The sequence below is a fragment of the Mirounga angustirostris genome, unplaced genomic scaffold, assembly GCF_029215605.1.
Source record: "Mirounga angustirostris isolate CCGP_5_RB_7025 unplaced genomic scaffold, mMirAng1.0.hap1 SCAF_13, whole genome shotgun sequence".
NCBI classification, from domain to species: domain Eukaryota; kingdom Metazoa; phylum Chordata; class Mammalia; order Carnivora; family Phocidae; genus Mirounga; species Mirounga angustirostris.
Genome location: NW_026991721.1, coordinates 60729711 through 60748641, shown reverse-complemented (window position 1 = coordinate 60748641; position 18931 = coordinate 60729711). Strand labels below are relative to the sequence as shown.

At 40.1% G+C, this 18931-nt stretch overlaps 1 protein-coding gene across 1 annotated transcript; it reads right to left on the bottom strand.

The window, feature by feature from the left end:
• Positions 1 to 7083: 7083 nt before the first annotated feature.
• On the bottom strand, positions 7084 to 7776 carry LOC135362257 (transcription factor BTF3-like). Its single transcript, XM_064575894.1, has 2 exons — positions 7397 to 7776; positions 7084 to 7195 (listed from the first exon to the last, which is right to left on the bottom strand). The coding sequence occupies exons 1-2, from the start codon at positions 7774 to 7776 to the stop codon at positions 7084 to 7086; spliced, it is 492 nt and encodes a 163-aa protein (XP_064431964.1).
• Between the last annotated feature and the right edge of the window lie 11155 nt (positions 7777 to 18931).

Genomic DNA, 18931 nt, shown 5'->3' with positions numbered 1-18931 from the left:
ATGAGTTAAATTCTTAAAATTTTCAATTTATGTCTTAGATTGACATATCATTCACCAATATCTCTATCTACCATATCCTTCTCCTTCAATAAGATTAAAACCTTAATACGCTCTTATTTCCTTCCTCCCCAAACCCACTCTCTCACCCTGTATTATCTGTCATGTTGAGACTGTTTGCAGCAATGGATTACTTGGGTTTAATTATATGGTTTACTTGTTTCTTATTTATCACTTTGGTGTGTGTGTGAAAGAGAGGTGGGGGGAGGGAGGGAAGGAGAGAGAGATCTTCCTTTAGCCAGGTATACCTGGATTATATCTTGGAGAAGTCCTTTCAGGAAGATTCTGAGAACAATAAACTTTCTGAGTTCTTTCATGTTTGAAAATGCTCTATTTTGTATCTCCACTATGTGCTATTTGGATGTAGGATTTTAGGTTCAAAATGAGCTTTCCTCAGATTTTTGAGCATACTACTCTGTTGCGTTCTTTTTTTTTTTAAGATTTTATTTATTTATTTGACAGAGAGAGACACAGTGAGAGAGGGAACACAAGCAGGGGGAGTGGGAGAGGGAGAAGCAGGCTTCCCGCGGAGCAGGGAGCCCGATGCGGGGCTCGATCCCAGGACCCTGGGATCATGACCTGAGCCGAAGGCAGACGCTCAACGACTGAGCCACCCAGGCGCCCCCTACTCTGTTGCGTTCTTGAAACGGGTTGCTGAAGAGAAATGTGGAATTTTTATTTTAGTTCTTCAAAATGAAATTATATTTTCCCTCAATAAAAATTTGTAGCATTCCCCTTTATTCTTGGTGCTCTGGACTTTATCACGAAATCTGCATTTGAGCCTCCATCCATCATGCTTACCATTCAGTGGGACTTTGCAATCTGAAGACTCTGTTTCTTCAGCTGTATGGGATTTTCTTAAAGTTTGACTGTTTCACCTCCTCCATTGTCTTTATTTGCTTTTTCTTGGAATTCCTCTCAAAGAGGCCTTGGGTTTCTGGATATATCTTTCATATATCGACTTTTCTCATATGTTTTCCAAATCTTTTCTTTTTTAAGTTTATTTAAGTAATCTCTGCACCAAAGTAGGGCTTGAACTCACAACCCCAAGATCAAGAGCTGCACACTCTGCTGATGGAACCAGGCAGGCATCCCCTCCCCCAAATCTTGTCTCTCTGTATTGCTTTTGGGGGAGAATAACTTTTCTAGCCCACCCACGCCTTCCTTGACATTACTCACTTCCATATCCAGACCATTCTCTTTCTTATCTAATAAGTTTTCCAGTATTTTTTCAATGGTCATAATTTAAAGTATTTCTCATTTAGTGGAAACATTATTTTGTAAAACATGTATGATTATATTAATTGAAATAACCTTTTCACATCTGTTTTGTGATGTTATTAGGTATTATCTCTTCTGTTTATAAAATTGGGTTCCTCTTTTTCAAAGCAAAGGCTTTTCTCCAATGCTTGGTGTTTCTTGATTTTCATCTCACCTTGCGATTGAAAATCCCAATTTATTTATCTATGGATGTGGTGTCTGATAAACTTCCTTTCATTTGTTTGGAGGAACAGAACATGCTGCCATGCAGAGTCATGTCAACGGTTTTAAAATTTGTTTTGAATGTTACTGCAACCATCCATCATGGTTTTCCCATCCTAACTGGAAAACTATCCTGAGTCTCTTTTCCCACTACCCACACTCACTGCTTTAGTTTCACAGAAAATGAGATTTTGGCCTACTGTTCAGCATAAGCAGAGGAAAAGGGATTGACCAGCCATTGGTAATTCCTCATTAACCATTTTGATAATTAGCTCTAATGCCTCCTCCTCTTGCTTGCATGTATTGATTCTGAATTTAGAGTTCCCCTGAATAAACCCCAACCCTGCTGCTTCTGGTTCTTTCTTGGGGTATTCCCCATATTTTTCTCTACCTACTTAGATAATAATTTCTGAAAAACACGATAATTTTGGTCATTTTGTTTCCTTTTTTCAACATTTACTTCCTTATTGTCTCCCCTTACTCTCACCTTGGCATGGTGCATTGACCAGGACTTCTAGAAGAGAGCTTCCAACCAGCTGACCATAAATACAGAGGTGCTGGGATGGCCAGAGTTGTAATACCTGTTGTGTCTGGGCACAAATAAAATCTTTTTTTTTTTTACAGCATTATGACATTAACATTATCATTTCCAAATATGCTATAATGTGAAAAAGATTGGAAATGACTGCTCTAGAATGGTGTAGACAATAAGCCCCTTCATTTATATTTTTTTAAATTATATGTTACAAAATGGTACATAGCATCATATTGAACCTAGCAAATTATTTTTACCTGTGGTGATATATTTTTCCTCATTTAGATTTTGCATTTTTTTTCTCTCTTTTCCTACATATCCTTCTTTTCTTTTTTCTTAAAAAAACGTCTCCAGGGGCACCTGGGTGGCTCAGTCATTAAGCGTCTGCCTTCGGCTCAGGTCATGATCCCAGGGTCCTGGGATCGAGTCCCGCATCTGGCTCCCTGCTCCCGTGGGAAGCCTGCTTCTCCCTCTCCCACTCCCACTGCTTGTGTTCCCTCTCTCGCTGTGTCTCTCTCTGTCAAATAAATAAATAAAATCTTAAAAAAAAAAAAAAAAACTTCTTCAGACAGACTTGCCCAGGAGGTGCCCATTATTGGTCATTTCAAAGAAGTATTTTTTTTCCCCTTTAAATCAATTATACTGATTTTCTGTAATGTATCTAATTTGTACCTTTATATATATATATATCAGTTTATTATCTTTATTATATTAGCAGTAGTATTTTTCTAGCGCTTTGAGTATATGTTTCATTTTATAAGTCATTCTCATTTTTAAATAGTGTTAAGGTGAAAAATTATCTTCCGTTTACCACTTTGGACGAAGAGTAATATGCATTGCTTTCTTCTGAGGATAATGACTCATTTTAATTATGCCATAAAATGGAAGCTATTTTTAAAAACTCAAGTCATTTATAAGAGGAGTATTTATTTCCAAGGGCTTAGAAATCTTTTTTTTTTTTTTCCTGTTTTCTATTATCAATTTTCAGCTTTAATTTGTTTTGGTGAAACACTACTCACCCTATGTGATTTCTATCTTTTGAAATTTATTGCGATTGTCTTTGTAGCCTCATATGTGATCAGTTTATGTAAGTGTGTCATTGGCATTTGAAAAGCACGTGTGTTCCTATTAGGATCTCAAGTTAAACACACACATTCATACACATGCATTCATATGCACATCTCACGTTTCCCGCCAATCAATTCACTTGATCATTTGCGTGCTGCCCCCTGCTGGCCCCGCAGGAGCTCAGATGCCTTTGTGCTGTTGTTAACCTTGACAGCATCATGGTCTTAACTGCCGAAGTGCCTCATCCAGGGTCACCGCCATCGTAGAGAGGCCTTGATTGCTGCTAGAACCTGGATAGTTTGGGCAGTTCGAGACAAAAATGGAGTCTGGTGGAGAGATTCAAGTAATGTTCACTAAAATTGCTAATATTATTTTATAGGTCTTGGGACATTAGGAAGAGGAAAGAATCAGTAATGATATATGATTTATGGCTATTATGGAACCAGGAAGCCTACGTAGTTTTCGTTTTAGTTGATAATCTTGGGCTTCACAGGAAAATAATGATAATTTGGTCTGTTTCTCTTCAATATTTACAGACTTACAAGTCTGACAGTGGCTAAATTATCAGAGACTTTTCTCAGTCCCAAGGAGTAAGAAAAACCCAGCTGAGATCTGGGTTATAATGGCAAGCCCCGTCTGACTCCTGGTGCTTCCAGTGAGTGGGCATCAGGGAGAATTAGAACAATAGTTGAGTGCTATCCAGATAGAGCCAGAGTTCAATGACTCACTGAGTTCACTTGAAAATGATACGATTAGGGAGACAGGTCACCTCCAACAAGGATCATTCTGATTAAGAAGAATTTCTCATCAAGCCAACTCAGAGGAGATTGCAGACCCTATATGTCGGAGGAGGTCATGGAGAGGACATGACCACCAGTTGACCCAAGAGCTGGATCCCAGGCAATCAGGGGCTCCTCACCCCCTTTCTTGTCCTTGGAATGTGCATTCTGCCTACAGTTCCCACAATAATAGTCAGTTTCGAAGACACAGCCTTGAAAGAGTAAGGTGTTGTTGAGACCATCTGGGATGGCATATGTAACTAAACCCAGTTAAGGCCTCTATGTAAACTTTAAGATTCTGGTGGGTGGGTGCCGACATCTACTCATCTTGCAGCTGCCAAAGACAAGCCTTGAATATAAGTTCCCGTGAGTATTAAACCCGCCACCTACCAATGTAGAGTGGTCTGCTTCTTTCTTTGGTCTTTCTCCATGTACAGGAGCCAATTTGCAAACCAAGACTATATCTTGTCAATTTTCAATAACCTTGGGTTCATCCACTCTCTTAGGGGTTGCAGAAAGAGAAGGTATATTCATGGGGATTTGGAATAGAATTTAAGGAAGGTACCATTTACCAAGGTATAGGCAGGCTTAAGGGGACCCATGAAGGATGGTGAGATACCCTGAAACTAGTAAAAGCACTACGCCTCTAGGCAGGAAATGGTAAAGGGGAATGAAAGCTACCAGAGACCAGTGAAGGTGGGAGCCAAGAGCTGTGACAGAGGTTGCCTAACAGGGGAGCTAGTTGTAGTGGGAACAGGCACGGCCAGAGCCATGGTACCGGGGCAGAGACAGAGTCCAAGAATATGTATCCTGACCTCCCTCTCCCCGACCCTCTAACCTTCTGCGGGGGCCTGAGATGGGCTGGCTCCAGCTGGAAGGCAGAGGGGCAGGTGCCCGAGTGATGCAGGGGCATGTGTATGCTATGTGTTCGTGTCACCCAGTCAAGCTGACACATAAAATTAACCATCACACACTTGTAGGACTTTTCCCCTTAGGATAAATTCTTTGAAGTGCAATTTTTTTGTACAAGAAAATTAAATTTGTTAAATAGTGCCAGATTACTCGCCAGAAAATTAAAAAAAAAAAAATGCCTTTCCTCCAAAGCCTCACCAGCACTGGGGATTTTTATTTAAAATTTAAAAAAATTGGCCAACCTGGTGGGTGGAGAATTAATATCTCACCATTATTTTGTTGGCATTGTTTTGGTCTCAAATATAGTTGAGCTTCTTATCCTACATGTATTTTGTTTCTTTATGTCATGTCTGTGTGTGTAGATATATACATTTATATACATATAAATTTTGTGGTGGCCAGTGGAAGTACTAAAGGGAGACCGCTGCTTTTCAATTTTCTTCTGCTCCACTGTACTTTTGGCACTTTTAAAATCATATGTATGGTTTGCTTTTTGAATTAAAATATGAAACAATACATACAAATGAAAGTGTATTTGCTCGGTTACTCTGCAATTCTACTTTTAGGACTGCTATTCTGGAAACATCTGTTAGCCAACTGTAGACTGCAGCAACATTTGTAGTAATGAAAAGTTATCCAATCAATAGGAAGCAATAAATTGTGGTTCTCCCATATTATGTCCTATGCCCTGTGTGGTAGGAATTATTCAGCGCTTCTTCCCACCTTCCTGCATAGCCCAGGGAACAGGAGTATTCATTCTTTAAGTATGGGAAAATAGGTTCCACATTTCCCTCCATCGCTTAGTGACAAGTGGAGATAAGAGAGGAGGGTGACTTATCTGGTGAGACCAGAAGGGACTGGATGAGTGAGTCCTTTAGTTGTTCTTTCTTTGATCTATATGTGTTCTTTTGTGTCCCCTGCAGTAAATCTTTGAGGGGAAGCTCCTCCACAGCTGGGATACCTGCAGAGGTGTAGCCGGCTGGGTAAACACACATATTTATAAATTATATTAGATCCCATATGTTTAGTTAAGATTATATTTGCATCTCAAATACATATATATTCCATGCAGAAGACTTGGAAGTTTGCATATCAAATTGCTAACTCTTGTTAAGAGTAACCCTTGCAAGTAATGGTAGGAGGGAGTAAGAAGGACTTATTTTTTTGAAGATATTTGTTTATTTATTTATTTATTTAGAGTGTTGGGGGAGGGGCAGGGAGCGAGAATCCCAAGCAGGCTCAATGCTCAGCATGGAGCCCGATGTGGGGCTCAATCCTAGGACCCTGAGATCATGACCTGAGCCAAAATCAAGAGTCGGATGCTCAACCAACTGTGCCCCAACGACTTCTACTTTTAGTCTCAATGTATTGTTAGAATATTTTAGTTTTTACAACAAGGTATTTATTAATATAATTAAAAGAAATTGAAGAAGAAAAAAGCCCTGGAGGAAAACACATGAAGTTTTAGTAGTGGTTAGTCTCTAAGAAATGAGATTGCGGGAGGCTACATTATTTATTTAAGTTTAATATTTTAAAACAATAACCCTGTGTTACTCTTGTTACGATTTATAAACTATAGCAAAAATGCATTAATACTTTTTTTTTCTCATCTTAGGCAATAGGTAGCCTCTCCTGAATTGTTTTGTTTCTTACATTTTGGGAACACTTTTAGTGTTTCAATGATAATTAACATGTTGCTATTGTTTTTTCTCCCTTAGCATAGTTAATTATATTAACTTAGTTTTTATTCACATTTGACCTCCTGAAATTAAACCTTACCTGATCATGGTGTTGACTGTTTAATACATTCTTGAATTCAAATGTCACATATTGGACTTAGGACTTTGGCTCCATGTTCATCACAGATTTACATCCAAGTTTCATTTTTTTGTGTGCCTGGTAAAATCATCAAGGTTATGCTAGCTTCAAAGAATTAATTTGGAAACTATGTAAATAAAACTTCCACACTCCTCACACTTCTGCTATTTTTTTTTCCCTAGGCAAAGAACTTTATTAACCTTGTTTCAAACTTTATTTCTAGGCTTCTTCAGCTTAATTAGCTGCAAAGAATGAATTGTGTATAAGCAAAAACTGAAAAGAGCTGCAGTGTCCAAGGCGCTTGGGCTTAAAAATATTAGAGATCTAGATTTTATCAGATCCATGAACAAAATTTTTAAAAGCAGTCATAATTTAAAATAGCAGCTCCCAGTAACTTCTTCAAGTTTTAGCTTCTTCAGAAGTTGACTCAATTCAGTTTGCTTCATTCTCGGAAGCTTCATCAAAATTCTCAAGATCTGGAACTTCATCCTCCTCCTCCTCTCTGGTAGCAAGTGGTGCTTTTCCATCCACAGATTGGGCAGAGCTTCAGTCAGTCTTCTTCTTCTTCTTTTTTTTTTTTTTAAGATTTTATTTATTTATTTGAGAGAGAGAGAATGAGAGGCAGAGAGCATGAGAGGGAGGAGGGTCAGAGGGAGAAGCAGACTCCCTGCTGAGCAGGGAGCCCGATGCGGGACTCCAGGATCATGACCTGAGCTGAAGGCAGTCTCCCAACCAACTGAGCCACCCAGGCGCCCCTTCAGTCAGTCTTCTTAAACTAGTCAGACTGCCTGCACCCAGTTGGTTTATGATACTGGGTAGCATTTCTGTCAGCTGCTCTGTCTCAGCGTGGCCTGGAATGGTGAAAGCGTCCACGGCCAGCGACGCCTGAACTTCGGGGTTGTTAAAGTGGATCACTGGTCCTTGGTTTGTGAACCTATTCACCTCTTCAATACCACAGACATTGTTTACCCCTAACTTCTTTAAGGAGAACTGAAGTTTTTTATCATCTGCTGTAGCCGTTCTATGAACCACCTTCTTCTTTCGGTGGGCAGCTCCTTTCCCACCAATGCGCACTTGTGCTTGCAGTTTGGAGAGTTTCTCCTGGTTCATGATTGTTTCTTTCATCTTGTTGGAGCCGAAATGGGACCGCGCGGGGGATAGGCTTGGCTCTCAGGGGGTCTCGGGAGGACCAGCTGAGATTAGGTGCACACACGCGGGACGCAAGATGGCAGCTACTTCTGCTATTTTTAATAGTGGAATATGTTTATGTACAGGTCAAGGTCAAGTTCTGTGTTCTCATATTCTTGTTAGACTCTTGGTACCTATTGAACAGTCTCTTAATATGTAATATTGTCTTTCAATTTTAACTCTCTCCTTGATTAGATTTTTCTAGAGGCATTCCTATTTACTTTTTAAATAAAAGAACTAACTTTAAAAGTTTTTTATTTATTATTTTCCTGTTTCCAAACCATAGTTGACCCTTCAACAACATAGGGGGTTAGGATTACCAACCCCTTGCACAGTTGAAAATCCCCATGTAATGTTAGACTCCCCCAGAGCTGAACTACTGATAGCCTACTATTACCCAGAAGCCTTACTGATAGCATGGTCAACTAATATATATTTTGTATGCTACATGTATTATACACAGTATTCTTACAATAAAGTAGTCTAGAGAAAAGAAAATGTTAATAAAATCATAAAGAAGAGAAAATAGGGACGCCTGGGTGGCTCTGTTGATTAAGTATCTGATTCTTGATTTCAGCTCAGGTCATGATCTCAGGATCCTGAGATCAAGCCCCATGTCAGGCTCCATGCTGGGTGTGGACCCTGTTTAAGATTCTTTTTCTCCCCCTCCCTCTGCCCCGTCCCTCCTCATGCTCTCTCTTTCTCTGTCCCTTCTCAAAAAAAAAAAGAAAAAAAAAAAAGAAAATACATTTATGAGACAATACTGTACTTGTTTTCTTCTTTGGTCATAACTCTTCACTTTTTATATTTATATATTTTATTCCTTTTTTAATGTTTTGAGTTGAATGTGCAGTTAATTTTTAGTAATAATTTTATAGTAATAGTTTTAATAATAATAGCTTTCATAATTATGCAGATTTTTTAAGTACAGCTCTGATCTGAGGGAGCCCTTATTTCCTTACCTGTCTCTGTGATTCAACCTTGACTTCATCCCAGTAGAGGGGGCAGGACTAGAGTGTACGTTTGAGATACAACTTGTTTGACTTTTATGTTTATGGTAGAATTATTTAAATATTGCTTTTTCTCTATTCTCCAGATTGGGATTCTATTTTTCTATTCTATTTATTTTAGATTCTATTTTATTTTCTTCATATTGCACTGTATCTCTGAGATGAGACGCACAAAAAATCCTATCATTCCTTGACATGATATTGTACATAGAAAATCCTAAAGACTCTGCCAAAAACTATTAGAAGTAATAAATGAATTCAGTAAAGTTGCAGGATACAAAGTTAATATCCAGAAATTGGTAGTGTTTCTATACACTAATAACAAAGTAACAAAAAGAGAAATTAAGAAAACAATACCATTTACAATTGCACGGAAAAGTTAAAAATACCTAGGAATAAATGTAGCCAAAGAGGTGAAAGAGCTGTACTCTGTAAATTATTAACACACTGATGAAAGAAACTGAAGAGGCTACAAAGAAATAGAAAGACATTCCATGCTCATGGAGTGGAAGAATTAATATTGTTAAAATGTCCATATTACCCAAAGCAATCTACAGATTCAATGCAATCCCTATCAAAATACCAATTGCATTTCTCACAAAGCTAGAACAAATAATACTAAAATTTGTGTGGAACCACAAAGGACCCCAAGTAGCTAAAGCAATCTTGAGAAAGAAAAACAAAGATGGAGTTTTCACAATCCCAGATTTCAAGATAAACTACAAAGCTGTGGTAATCAAAACAGTATGGTACTGGAACAACAATAGACACAGATCAATGGAACAGAATAGAGAGTCCAGAAATAAACCCATGATTATATGATCAATTAATCTATGACAAAGGAAGCAAGAATATACAATGGGGAGAAGAGAGTCACTTCAATAAATGGTGCTGGTAAAACTGGACAGCTACATGCAAAAGAACAAAACTGGATCACTTTCTAACACCACACACAAAAATAAACCAAAATGGGTTAAAGACCTAAATATGAGACCTGAAACCATAAAAACATCCCAAAAGGAAGCACAGGCAGTAACTTCTTTGACATTGGCAATAGAAACATTTTTATAGGTATGTCTCCTGAGGCAAGGGAAATAAAAGCAAAAATAACCTATTGGGACTACATAAAAATAAAAAGCTTCTGCACAGCGAAGAAAACCATCAACAAAACAAAAAGACAACCTAGTGAATGGGAGAAGATATTCGCAAATGATGTATCTGGTAAGGGGTTAATATCCAAAATATACAAAAACATTTATACAACACTAAAAAAATCAAACAATCCAATTAAAAAATGGGCAGAGGACCTGAATGGACATTTTTCCAAAGAAGACATATAGATGGCCAACAGACACAGGAAGAGATGCTCAACATCACTTATTATCAGGGAAATGCAAACAAAACCATAATGAGATATCACCTCACACCTGTCAGAATGGCTAAAGTCAAAAACACAAGAAACAAGTGTTGGTGAGGATGTGGAGAAAGGGGAACCCTCATGCACTGTTGGTAGGAATGCAAGCTGGTGCAGCCACTCTGGAAAACAGTATGGAGGTTCCTCAAAAAGTTAAAAATAGAACTACCATATGATCCAATAATTCCACTACTAGGTATTTACCCAGAGAAAACAAAAACACTAGTTCAAAAGATAAATGCACTCCTATGTTTATTGCAGAATTATTTACAATAGCCAAGATACGGAAGCAAGCTGTATCTATCCATAGATGAATGGATTGGGAAGATGTGGATACACACACACACAGTAGAACACCGTGCCATAAAAGGATGAGATTGTGCCATTTGAGACAACATGGATGGACCTAGAGGTTATTATGCTAAGTGAAATAAGGCAGACTGAGGAAGACAAATACCATAGGATTTCATGAATATGTGGAATCTAAAACATGACATGAATAAACAAAAAGCAGGATCAGACCTATAAATACAGAGAACAAGGGGCGCCTGGGTGGCTCAGTTGGTTAAGCGACTGCCTTCAGCTCAGGTCATGATCCTGGAGTCCCTGGATCGAGTCCCGCATCGGGCTCCCTGCTCGGCGGGGAGCCTGCTTCTCCCTCTGACCCTCCCCCTCTCATGTGCTCTCTGTCTCTCTCATTCTCTGTCTCAAATAAATAAATAAAATCTTAAAAAAAAAAAAAATACAGAGAACAAGCTGTTACTTTCCAGAGGGGAGGGGTGTGGGGAATGGGCAAAACAGGTGAAGGGGAAGGCTTCCAGTTATGGGATGAGTAAGTCACAGGAATAAAAGGCACAGCATAAGGAATATAGTCCATGAGGCTGTAATAGCGCTCTATGGTGACAGACGGTAGCTATCCTTGTGGTGAGCACAGCATAACGTATAGAGAAGTTGAATCACTCTGTTGTACACCTGAAACTAACGTAACGGTGTGTATCAGCTATACTAAACACTGCTGTCATTCCTGTCTGTGTCTGTCTGGAGTACTTCATATGCATGGTGGTTGCCATCATTATTATGGCACTAGTCGCCCCACTTTTTGCTCGCTTGTGTTCAGGGATTTTTAAGTGAAGTCAGGACTGGAGAACGGTATTCAGCATAACTCACAGCGCAGCGCTGCAGAAAGAGAAGCGGATGGATATGTCCTATTTTCTGGTTGCATTGGCCAGTAAGACTAATTACTGAAGATGCAATAATATAAATACCGAATTTTGTGATAAGAAAATGGAAAGCATACCAGAAAGCACACGTCTTTAATTCTCAAATATTCAAAACACATACTAACGTAGATTTATCCCCCGCTCATAAATGAATACATACATGTTTTCTCTGCATTTCCCAAATAAACAATGTGCACTTATCCTTATCTTAGGGTCTGCTTCTGAGGGAACCCAACCTTTACTATAGGCAGACTAATGAAACAAAATTGAGTGAAGATGTAAAAGCCATTAGTATTGTTTTATTTTTATTATAGAAAAGTTGACACAGATCCGAAAGGAGACAGAATGTGGTAAAGTACTGCTATGTACCCAGCACCCAGCTTCAACAATTATCAAGGCAATAGCATGAATACCTGTGGGCCAAAATACACAGAACCAAAGTATATAAAGCAAAATATCAAAAATGAGAAAGATACCCGAATAATGGTGGGAGATTTTAATATAACTTTCTCAATATTTGACTCACAAAAAGCCAAAGTCAAGTAAAACATAAGTAACTTTGACTAATTTAGTATTTATTCTTTTAATACTTTGCTAAAAATATCTGCCATTCAAAGTGATAATACTCCTTTTTAAGTGTTTTTCTAAAAATTGGTAACATTGTAGCCATATAGCAGGTTTAATTAATTCCAAGAAGTAGAAGTTTGGCACATGCCACATTCTCTGATCAGAATTCTATAAAGCTAGATTTATTAATAAAATCTTAGTGAAAAACAACATAGCTACTTGGAAATTGAAATAAGTTTCTTCTAATTTATTCTTCGGTCAAAAGGAAAATGAGATTTCAATAAAGTATTTTGAAATTATCATCAATGACAGAAATAGAAATCAAAACTTATTGGCTGAGGCCAAAGATACACTCAGAAAGGGTTCATAGCCATATTTAATAGACATTGGTTATTCTCTTTTGGCCTTTTAGCATCTAAATCGCCTTCCAGTGCTTTGGAAATTCTAGTCTTTTGCATTGCAAGTGGGAGGAAGAGTACATCTTCCATGACCAAGGTGGAAAATGCCAGGTGTTTCTGTAACCTCCCATACAGTTAGAGCCCAGGCATGCCTCCTAGTTGCCTTCAGACTCTGAATCTGCAGCTCCTAATGTAAAGAGCAGGGAGGACAGCCAAGGATTCACTCACGGCCAGTGACAATAATTGTAGCAAAGATCAAGTGGACAGAACAAGCTTCAGGGGGATCTGTGCTACTTTAGGATGACCACACAACCCTTTGTGAATCTCCCTTAACCTCTTTTCCTGGAACAAGGGGTTGGATTTGGTGGACCCTTGAACCAAGGTCATCCCTCCAACAGGCTGGCTTGTAACCTGGCCCGTGGCTTGATGAAACGAGCTCGCCCAGATGACCTGAGCCAGATAGCACTAGGAACTTAAGTTAAACCAGTGAGACAGAGAAGGAGTCATGGGGGCTTCGTGGCCACCAGTCATCACGAAGACGTAGAAATTATTAATCGAACGATGGTGAAAGAGTAGAAATCCTGAAATATGGGACAGATATTTAAAGCAGGTGGAAAAATAAGTGAGTCAGTGGTGGAAGGAGGTGGGGTGAGTGTGTACCAAGTAGCTGAGTCATGTCAGTGGCACCCACATGCCCACATACTGGGCACCCCTTTGCTCAGAACTTCCCAGTGCTTTCCCAGCTCACTCAGAATCATTCTCAAGTCTACAAGGCCCTCCATTGCCCTGCCCACCTGCTGGGTCTAGATCTCATTTCCTGTCCCTCTCTTTCTTGCTAACTCCACTTAACCACATCTGCCCATCTTGCTGCTCTTCCAGTATGCCAGCACCCTTCTTCCTCTGGGCCCGCACACCTTCTGTTCTCCCCACTGCTTGGAGCTCCCCACTGTTCTCCCCACTGTTCTTTCTTCTGCTATTGTCGTGACTCACTTCCTTCAGAGTTCTCTTCAAATGCCCCCTCTTCAGAGAGGCCTTCCCTAATCAATCATCCTATTTGAGATAGCTGCTTCCTCTCTGCCACATTACAAACGTGCCCTGCTAATTTGCGGAGAATCCTTTCAGCTCCTTGTATCTAAGGCCGGAACCAGAGACATCAATTTAATTCTCTGTTATTTACACACTTTAGGGGGAAAAAAATGGAAGGAATTACCCGATATTATTTACAGTGGATACTTCTGGGCTGATGAGATTATAGGTCATTTATATCATTTAAAATACTTCCTGATATTTTCAAGTATTTTCTAAGGAGCACAGGTAACAGTTCCAATATGAAGTAGAACTTTGAGAAGCACAGACAGGAAAGGAACACAGAGTAACTGAGGCCCGTGGGTGTGGTGAAGACGCAGGCGTTTCTGCAGCCCAGCTGACCATGCAGCTCCTTCCCTGTCACTTTTAGCCCCTCTCAGAATGAGTTTGGGTTCATTTGCACCTTTCCTTTCTGTCTTGATGTTTCCCACTGTCTCTTCGATTTCCTTTTTCTTTGATTCTTTTTTTTTCACTTGCACCCTAGTCCTTTCTTTTCATGCCATTTTCCCCCTCTTCATTTCATTTTCTGACTGTAAAGAGCCCCAGGGGGTGATATGGCAAGAAGCCTATGTGTTAAATTGATTGATCTTGCGTTCTGTAATCTGCAAGGTATCGGAGGCCAGGGGCCACCCTTCTGTGTAGAGTGGGCATTGACCGAGAGCTTACCGCGTGCCAGGCTCTGCCCTAAGTACGTTACACGTGTTCTCTCACTGAATCCCCAGGACACCCATGCAGCTGGTACTATTGTTGGCCCCATTTTATGAAGTTGAATCAGAGAGATTATGTGAGAGGTGGCCCCAAGATTCAAACTCAGGCCACCTGACTCTAGAGCCTTTAACCACTCTGTAACCCAGTCCCTTATTCTGGCCAGGGGCCTGCTGATTCCTGGCCCCAGGCCTGACCAAGTATTGTGGCTTTCTTCTGCATTAGGGGAAAGAATTCTACATTCTTATTTTGCTGGGTCCCCCATTCACTTAATAAAGGAGGCACTTCAAAATATAAAGGCATTTGGAGACCCCAAAAATGTATTTACCATACACAAACCCTCTAAATACTTTCTGAGGTTACTTAAAGCATTTACATTCAATCAGCCAGCCTTGTAAAAACATTTAGCCAATAAAACCAGTCAACCTCAAGGTTCCCTGATAATTTCAGTGGTTCCCTATGTTTTCTTTAGTGCTTCCTCCCTGTTGTCTTCTAATGAATGCCGTCTTCATCCTGGAGGATGTGTATGGGAAACACACCTTTCTCCCAGAATGCAGTTGGCTCCTCTCCTACACCCAGATAGAACCGATGGTTCCCTTCTTTTGCTCCCACTGTGTCCATACAATCTTCTACCAGAGTACACAGGATATATTTCCTCCATTTTTCATTCAAGAGACTCTCGCAGTCTGGGATCATGTCCAATTCAGCCTATCTACTCAGCACTGAGCATGGGGCTGAGGACATGCAAGAGAGAATGCTTTCAGAGGTAGGTGTGCCATCCAGAAGGGGCCAACTTGCAAATTCACCATCACCCCTGCATAGAAACTCTCTCTTTGTCCCAGATTTGATCTGATTTGGGGATCCTGAGTCACCCTAACAAAGCTCACAAAAGACTTATGGATGTGGTCAGATGCCACCTTACTCAATTACAGTAAGAAAAATTAGAAATCTAAGTTCAAGTGGCCTGGAAACCTTCCCCTCCTGAAGCCTGGAATCAGAGTAGGAGAGTTCTGCTATGATGTAGCATCAGTGGCAGGAGGTTCTGGTGTCTTGGTCCAAATCAGGAGGACCAGACATTTGGGTTGGACCCACAGGGCTCCTCTCCCATGGATGGTTTTTAGATGGTACTTCTCTTGGTTGCTCTGACAACTTTTTTGCTTCCATTGCGGACACATTCTCCTTTTACATGGCACATTGCTCTGAAGTATGAAGAATCCTGTGTAGTATTCGTTAAGGAATGGGACCATCATATGTGAATGGAGGATGAAGTGAACATCAACCCAGATGAGAGAATTTGAGCATCCAGAGGAGATTATGATGCATTTCCCGTCCTGGAGGAGCTTACGGTCCAGTGGGAGCAACAGACATATCAACAACCATTTTCATCCTAGGTGATGGGTGCAGTGGAGGAAGCCTGTGTAGGAGAGAGTGGGCAGTTTTCTTTTGGCCTGGCCTCATTTTTCGTTTTTGCATTATTTCTATTGGACTGGTTTAGGCTGTTACTGCCTTTGTAATGAAAAAAGGCACAGAAATAAAACCATTATCAAAAGCAGAAATAACATTCGACTTGATGTCGAGTTTGCAAAGGTGATAAACACGGGGCTGCACGGTGACCACGATGCTCCTGTTTTTCAAGAGGGTACAAGTGTAACTTTCCTAATAATATCCTCATAATTTTCTCAATAGCAGGATTAGTACTAAGTCCCAGGGGAAAGTTGCAAGAGCCCATTTTCTCAAGTTATTTAAAAGTCAGACTTGACAGACCCTCCCCCATTTATACCACAGTATGAACCTGGGGACCAGACATTCAAGGTAGCGAGGACATGCGGTTCGTGGCTGCTGACGACAATGCCTCAGATGCGTTTTGAAAAGTTAATTGAAAATTGGAACTCATAGGCAGCCTATCTGGCTTAAAGAGGTTTAAAAAATTAGACGTGAATGCATCAGAAGGCATGTGTAATGTATCTGACAGTTCAGTTCAACTCAAATTTTAAATGAACATTTTAAAATATTTTTATTATACTGTGCTTGAATTCTGCAAAGTTTTTAAGGTATGGTAACTTGGGACATTATTTTTAAAAAGTACTTTAAAGACTCTTAATTAAAATGTTTCTTTTTAGTTATTATTTATTTCTTTTGCAGGGGCTTATGAATTATTTGTTGCTGCTTTGCTAAACAAGCAAAGATCTGTAAGGTTTTAGAGGCTGTTCCTTTCTTTTCTTTTATTTTTATTACAGAATTTTAGGAATTGCTAGGTGCTCATATATCACATCTCAAAATTTGGTTTTCACTACAAAACCAAGAGATTTAAATGGGATTTAAATTGTCAAAAAAATTGGGTCCACTCTAATGCCTTTTGAATCATGCCAGTAATTTGATCCTGTAGCTTAAGAATATAGAGAATATGGAAGTATAAGAAAAAAATAGAGCTCGGACATCTACTCTGAGGCCAATGATTTACCAGAATGGCCCACGAGAAGAGACCCACCTCTTGCCATAAAGAGTCTGAAGTGAGCGTTCTTTGGAAGAGAATATGTAAAGCCTTCAAAAAGCCTCCAGATGTGTTTTATTCACATCCTTATTATATTTTTGTCCCCGAGAACACTTTGGACAAAAGCAAGCTAGGCTTCTGGAGCAGACGGGAAGCTGTGCTGTTCAAGGGTAGCCGCTGAGAATGGCCTGCAGCCAGGCCGGCGGGATCCTCGGCTCTCCTGTGTCCCCAGCGCTGGGCCTTCCCACCTGAGAGCGGTAGGGACCAGGTCAAGCCCGCTGCCGGGCACGGAAACAAGAGGTCACAGCTCGTTCCTGCACTCCCCAGAAGCAGTTTGGGGCCCAAACCAAGCCCCATCTTTCAGCTTTTGTGCTATATTCAGCCGCCACTCAAATAATGTGCCTGCCACGTCACTATATTTTTTTTCTCAAAAGTGAAAAAATTTAGTGAATAAAGCTGTAAAACCTCTCAGGAGGGCCTCAGACCTTGAGCCTCTGTAAGTAACAGCAGGTGACCAATTCTCTCCCCACGTTTGAATCCGACCTCCTTCATTTGCACACTATGTAATCCAGGATGTGTCCCTTAGCTTCTGCAAGTTCTGCTTTAGTTACATCTGCTAGCGGGCGTGAGGAGGAAGGGAGATAGAAACCCCTGTTTGCAGAGTGCTCAGCGCCACCAGCAGGGCATGGAGAGCCCAGGGCATGGTAAGTGCATGGATTAAGACTCCTGAGAATGGGCCACCTCTTTGCAGCTGATATCCTGGGTAATCTGAGTAGTTTCCTCAGTGCATTCTTTATGTTAGGTAAGTCCAACATGCAATAAGGAAACTAAATATGTCACTGGCAAGTCCAGACAAGAAGGGCAGAGATTTGTGATTTCCTAGGTCTCCTCTGAATTTTGATAACTAGACAAGTGAGAACAGGATAAAGGGGCTTCCTTCTTCTTCTTGAGACCTGGAAGTCAGGGAAGACCACTCTGAAAAAGTGGCATTGAAGTCCCAGCACAGAACAAGAGGACCTGTAGGTGGAGGAGGAAAGGGTGAGGTGACAGCTCGCTAGTTGGTGGGTAAAACAGATCTCTCGATTCCCATTTCAGTGTTTTCTTTGTTGCATCAAACTGCCTCTCTCGGTCTCTTCTTGGAATCTCCAGAAAATATTGCCGATAGAGTACTGACATATCAAACTATAATAAGGATCACAGGGAACCATGTTCTTTCATTAAAGAAATGTTGAATTACCGCTACGTGCAAGGCTCTGTATTGCATGTCTAAATACCCAGCATCTTCCGGCTAAACCATGTCCCCTTTGGGCCAAGGCCCTCCCTGTCAGACAGATCTGAAACCCCAGTGTCATCTTTTACTCCTTCTTGTCTCATTTCCCCCTCTTCCTGCTATCCTTACTCACTGTATATCTAGACTGTGGTAGCATCCTTTAACTTGGCTCCCCGCCTCTGGGCTTGACACTGGGCAGGAGGAAGGTAATTGGAATAAAAAATGTAGGTTAGAATCTTGGCTAAGTGTTTAAGACTCTATCCTGAATGCTTATTTTTTATTTCTTTTTTTTTAGATTTTTAAAAAATTTATTTGAGAGAGAGTGAGAGAGAGCACGAGCAGGGGGGAGAAGAAGAAGCAGACTCCCTGCTGAGCTGGGAGCCTGATGCGGGGCTCGATCCCAGCACCCTGGGATCACGACCTGAGCCAAAGGCAGACACTTAACTGAATGAGCTACTCAGGTGCCCTTTTTGTTTCTAAATAATCAGTAAAACGCACCTGGGATTCTATCACCTAGAAATAACCAATACCAACCACTATTAGCAATTTGTATATCTCTATATACTTCACATAATTTTAAAAAATGAAATGATGTCATATGCATAGTTTAAAATCCTTTATACATATACCATGAGCACTTTCATGAAGATAAAGTATATCCACATTATTTTAATGGATGCATTATTATATATATTATTGTATCACTATTGCTTTATTTAGTCATTCTTTCATTGATTTATCTTTATATTGCTACTAATGTTTTACTGTTATAAACATTATTATAGTAAATTATAAAATGCACAGATTTTGTACATTTCTTGGAGTGTTTTCATCAAATAAAGTCTCATATAGGAAGTTGCTGGATCAAAAAGGTATTTAAGGCTTTTGGTGAATATTGTCAGATTGCCCTCTGGAAATTTCATACCAATTT

Coding starts and splice junctions, on each gene's coding strand:
- LOC135362257 (XM_064575894.1), bottom strand. CDS start 7,776: ATGAAAGAAACAATCATGAACCAGGAGAAACTCTCCAAACTGCAAGCA. Junction 7,196..7,396: donor CTGACTGAAGGGGCGCCTGG/GTGGCTCAGTTG, acceptor GACTGACTGAAG/CTCTGCCCAATCTGTGGATG.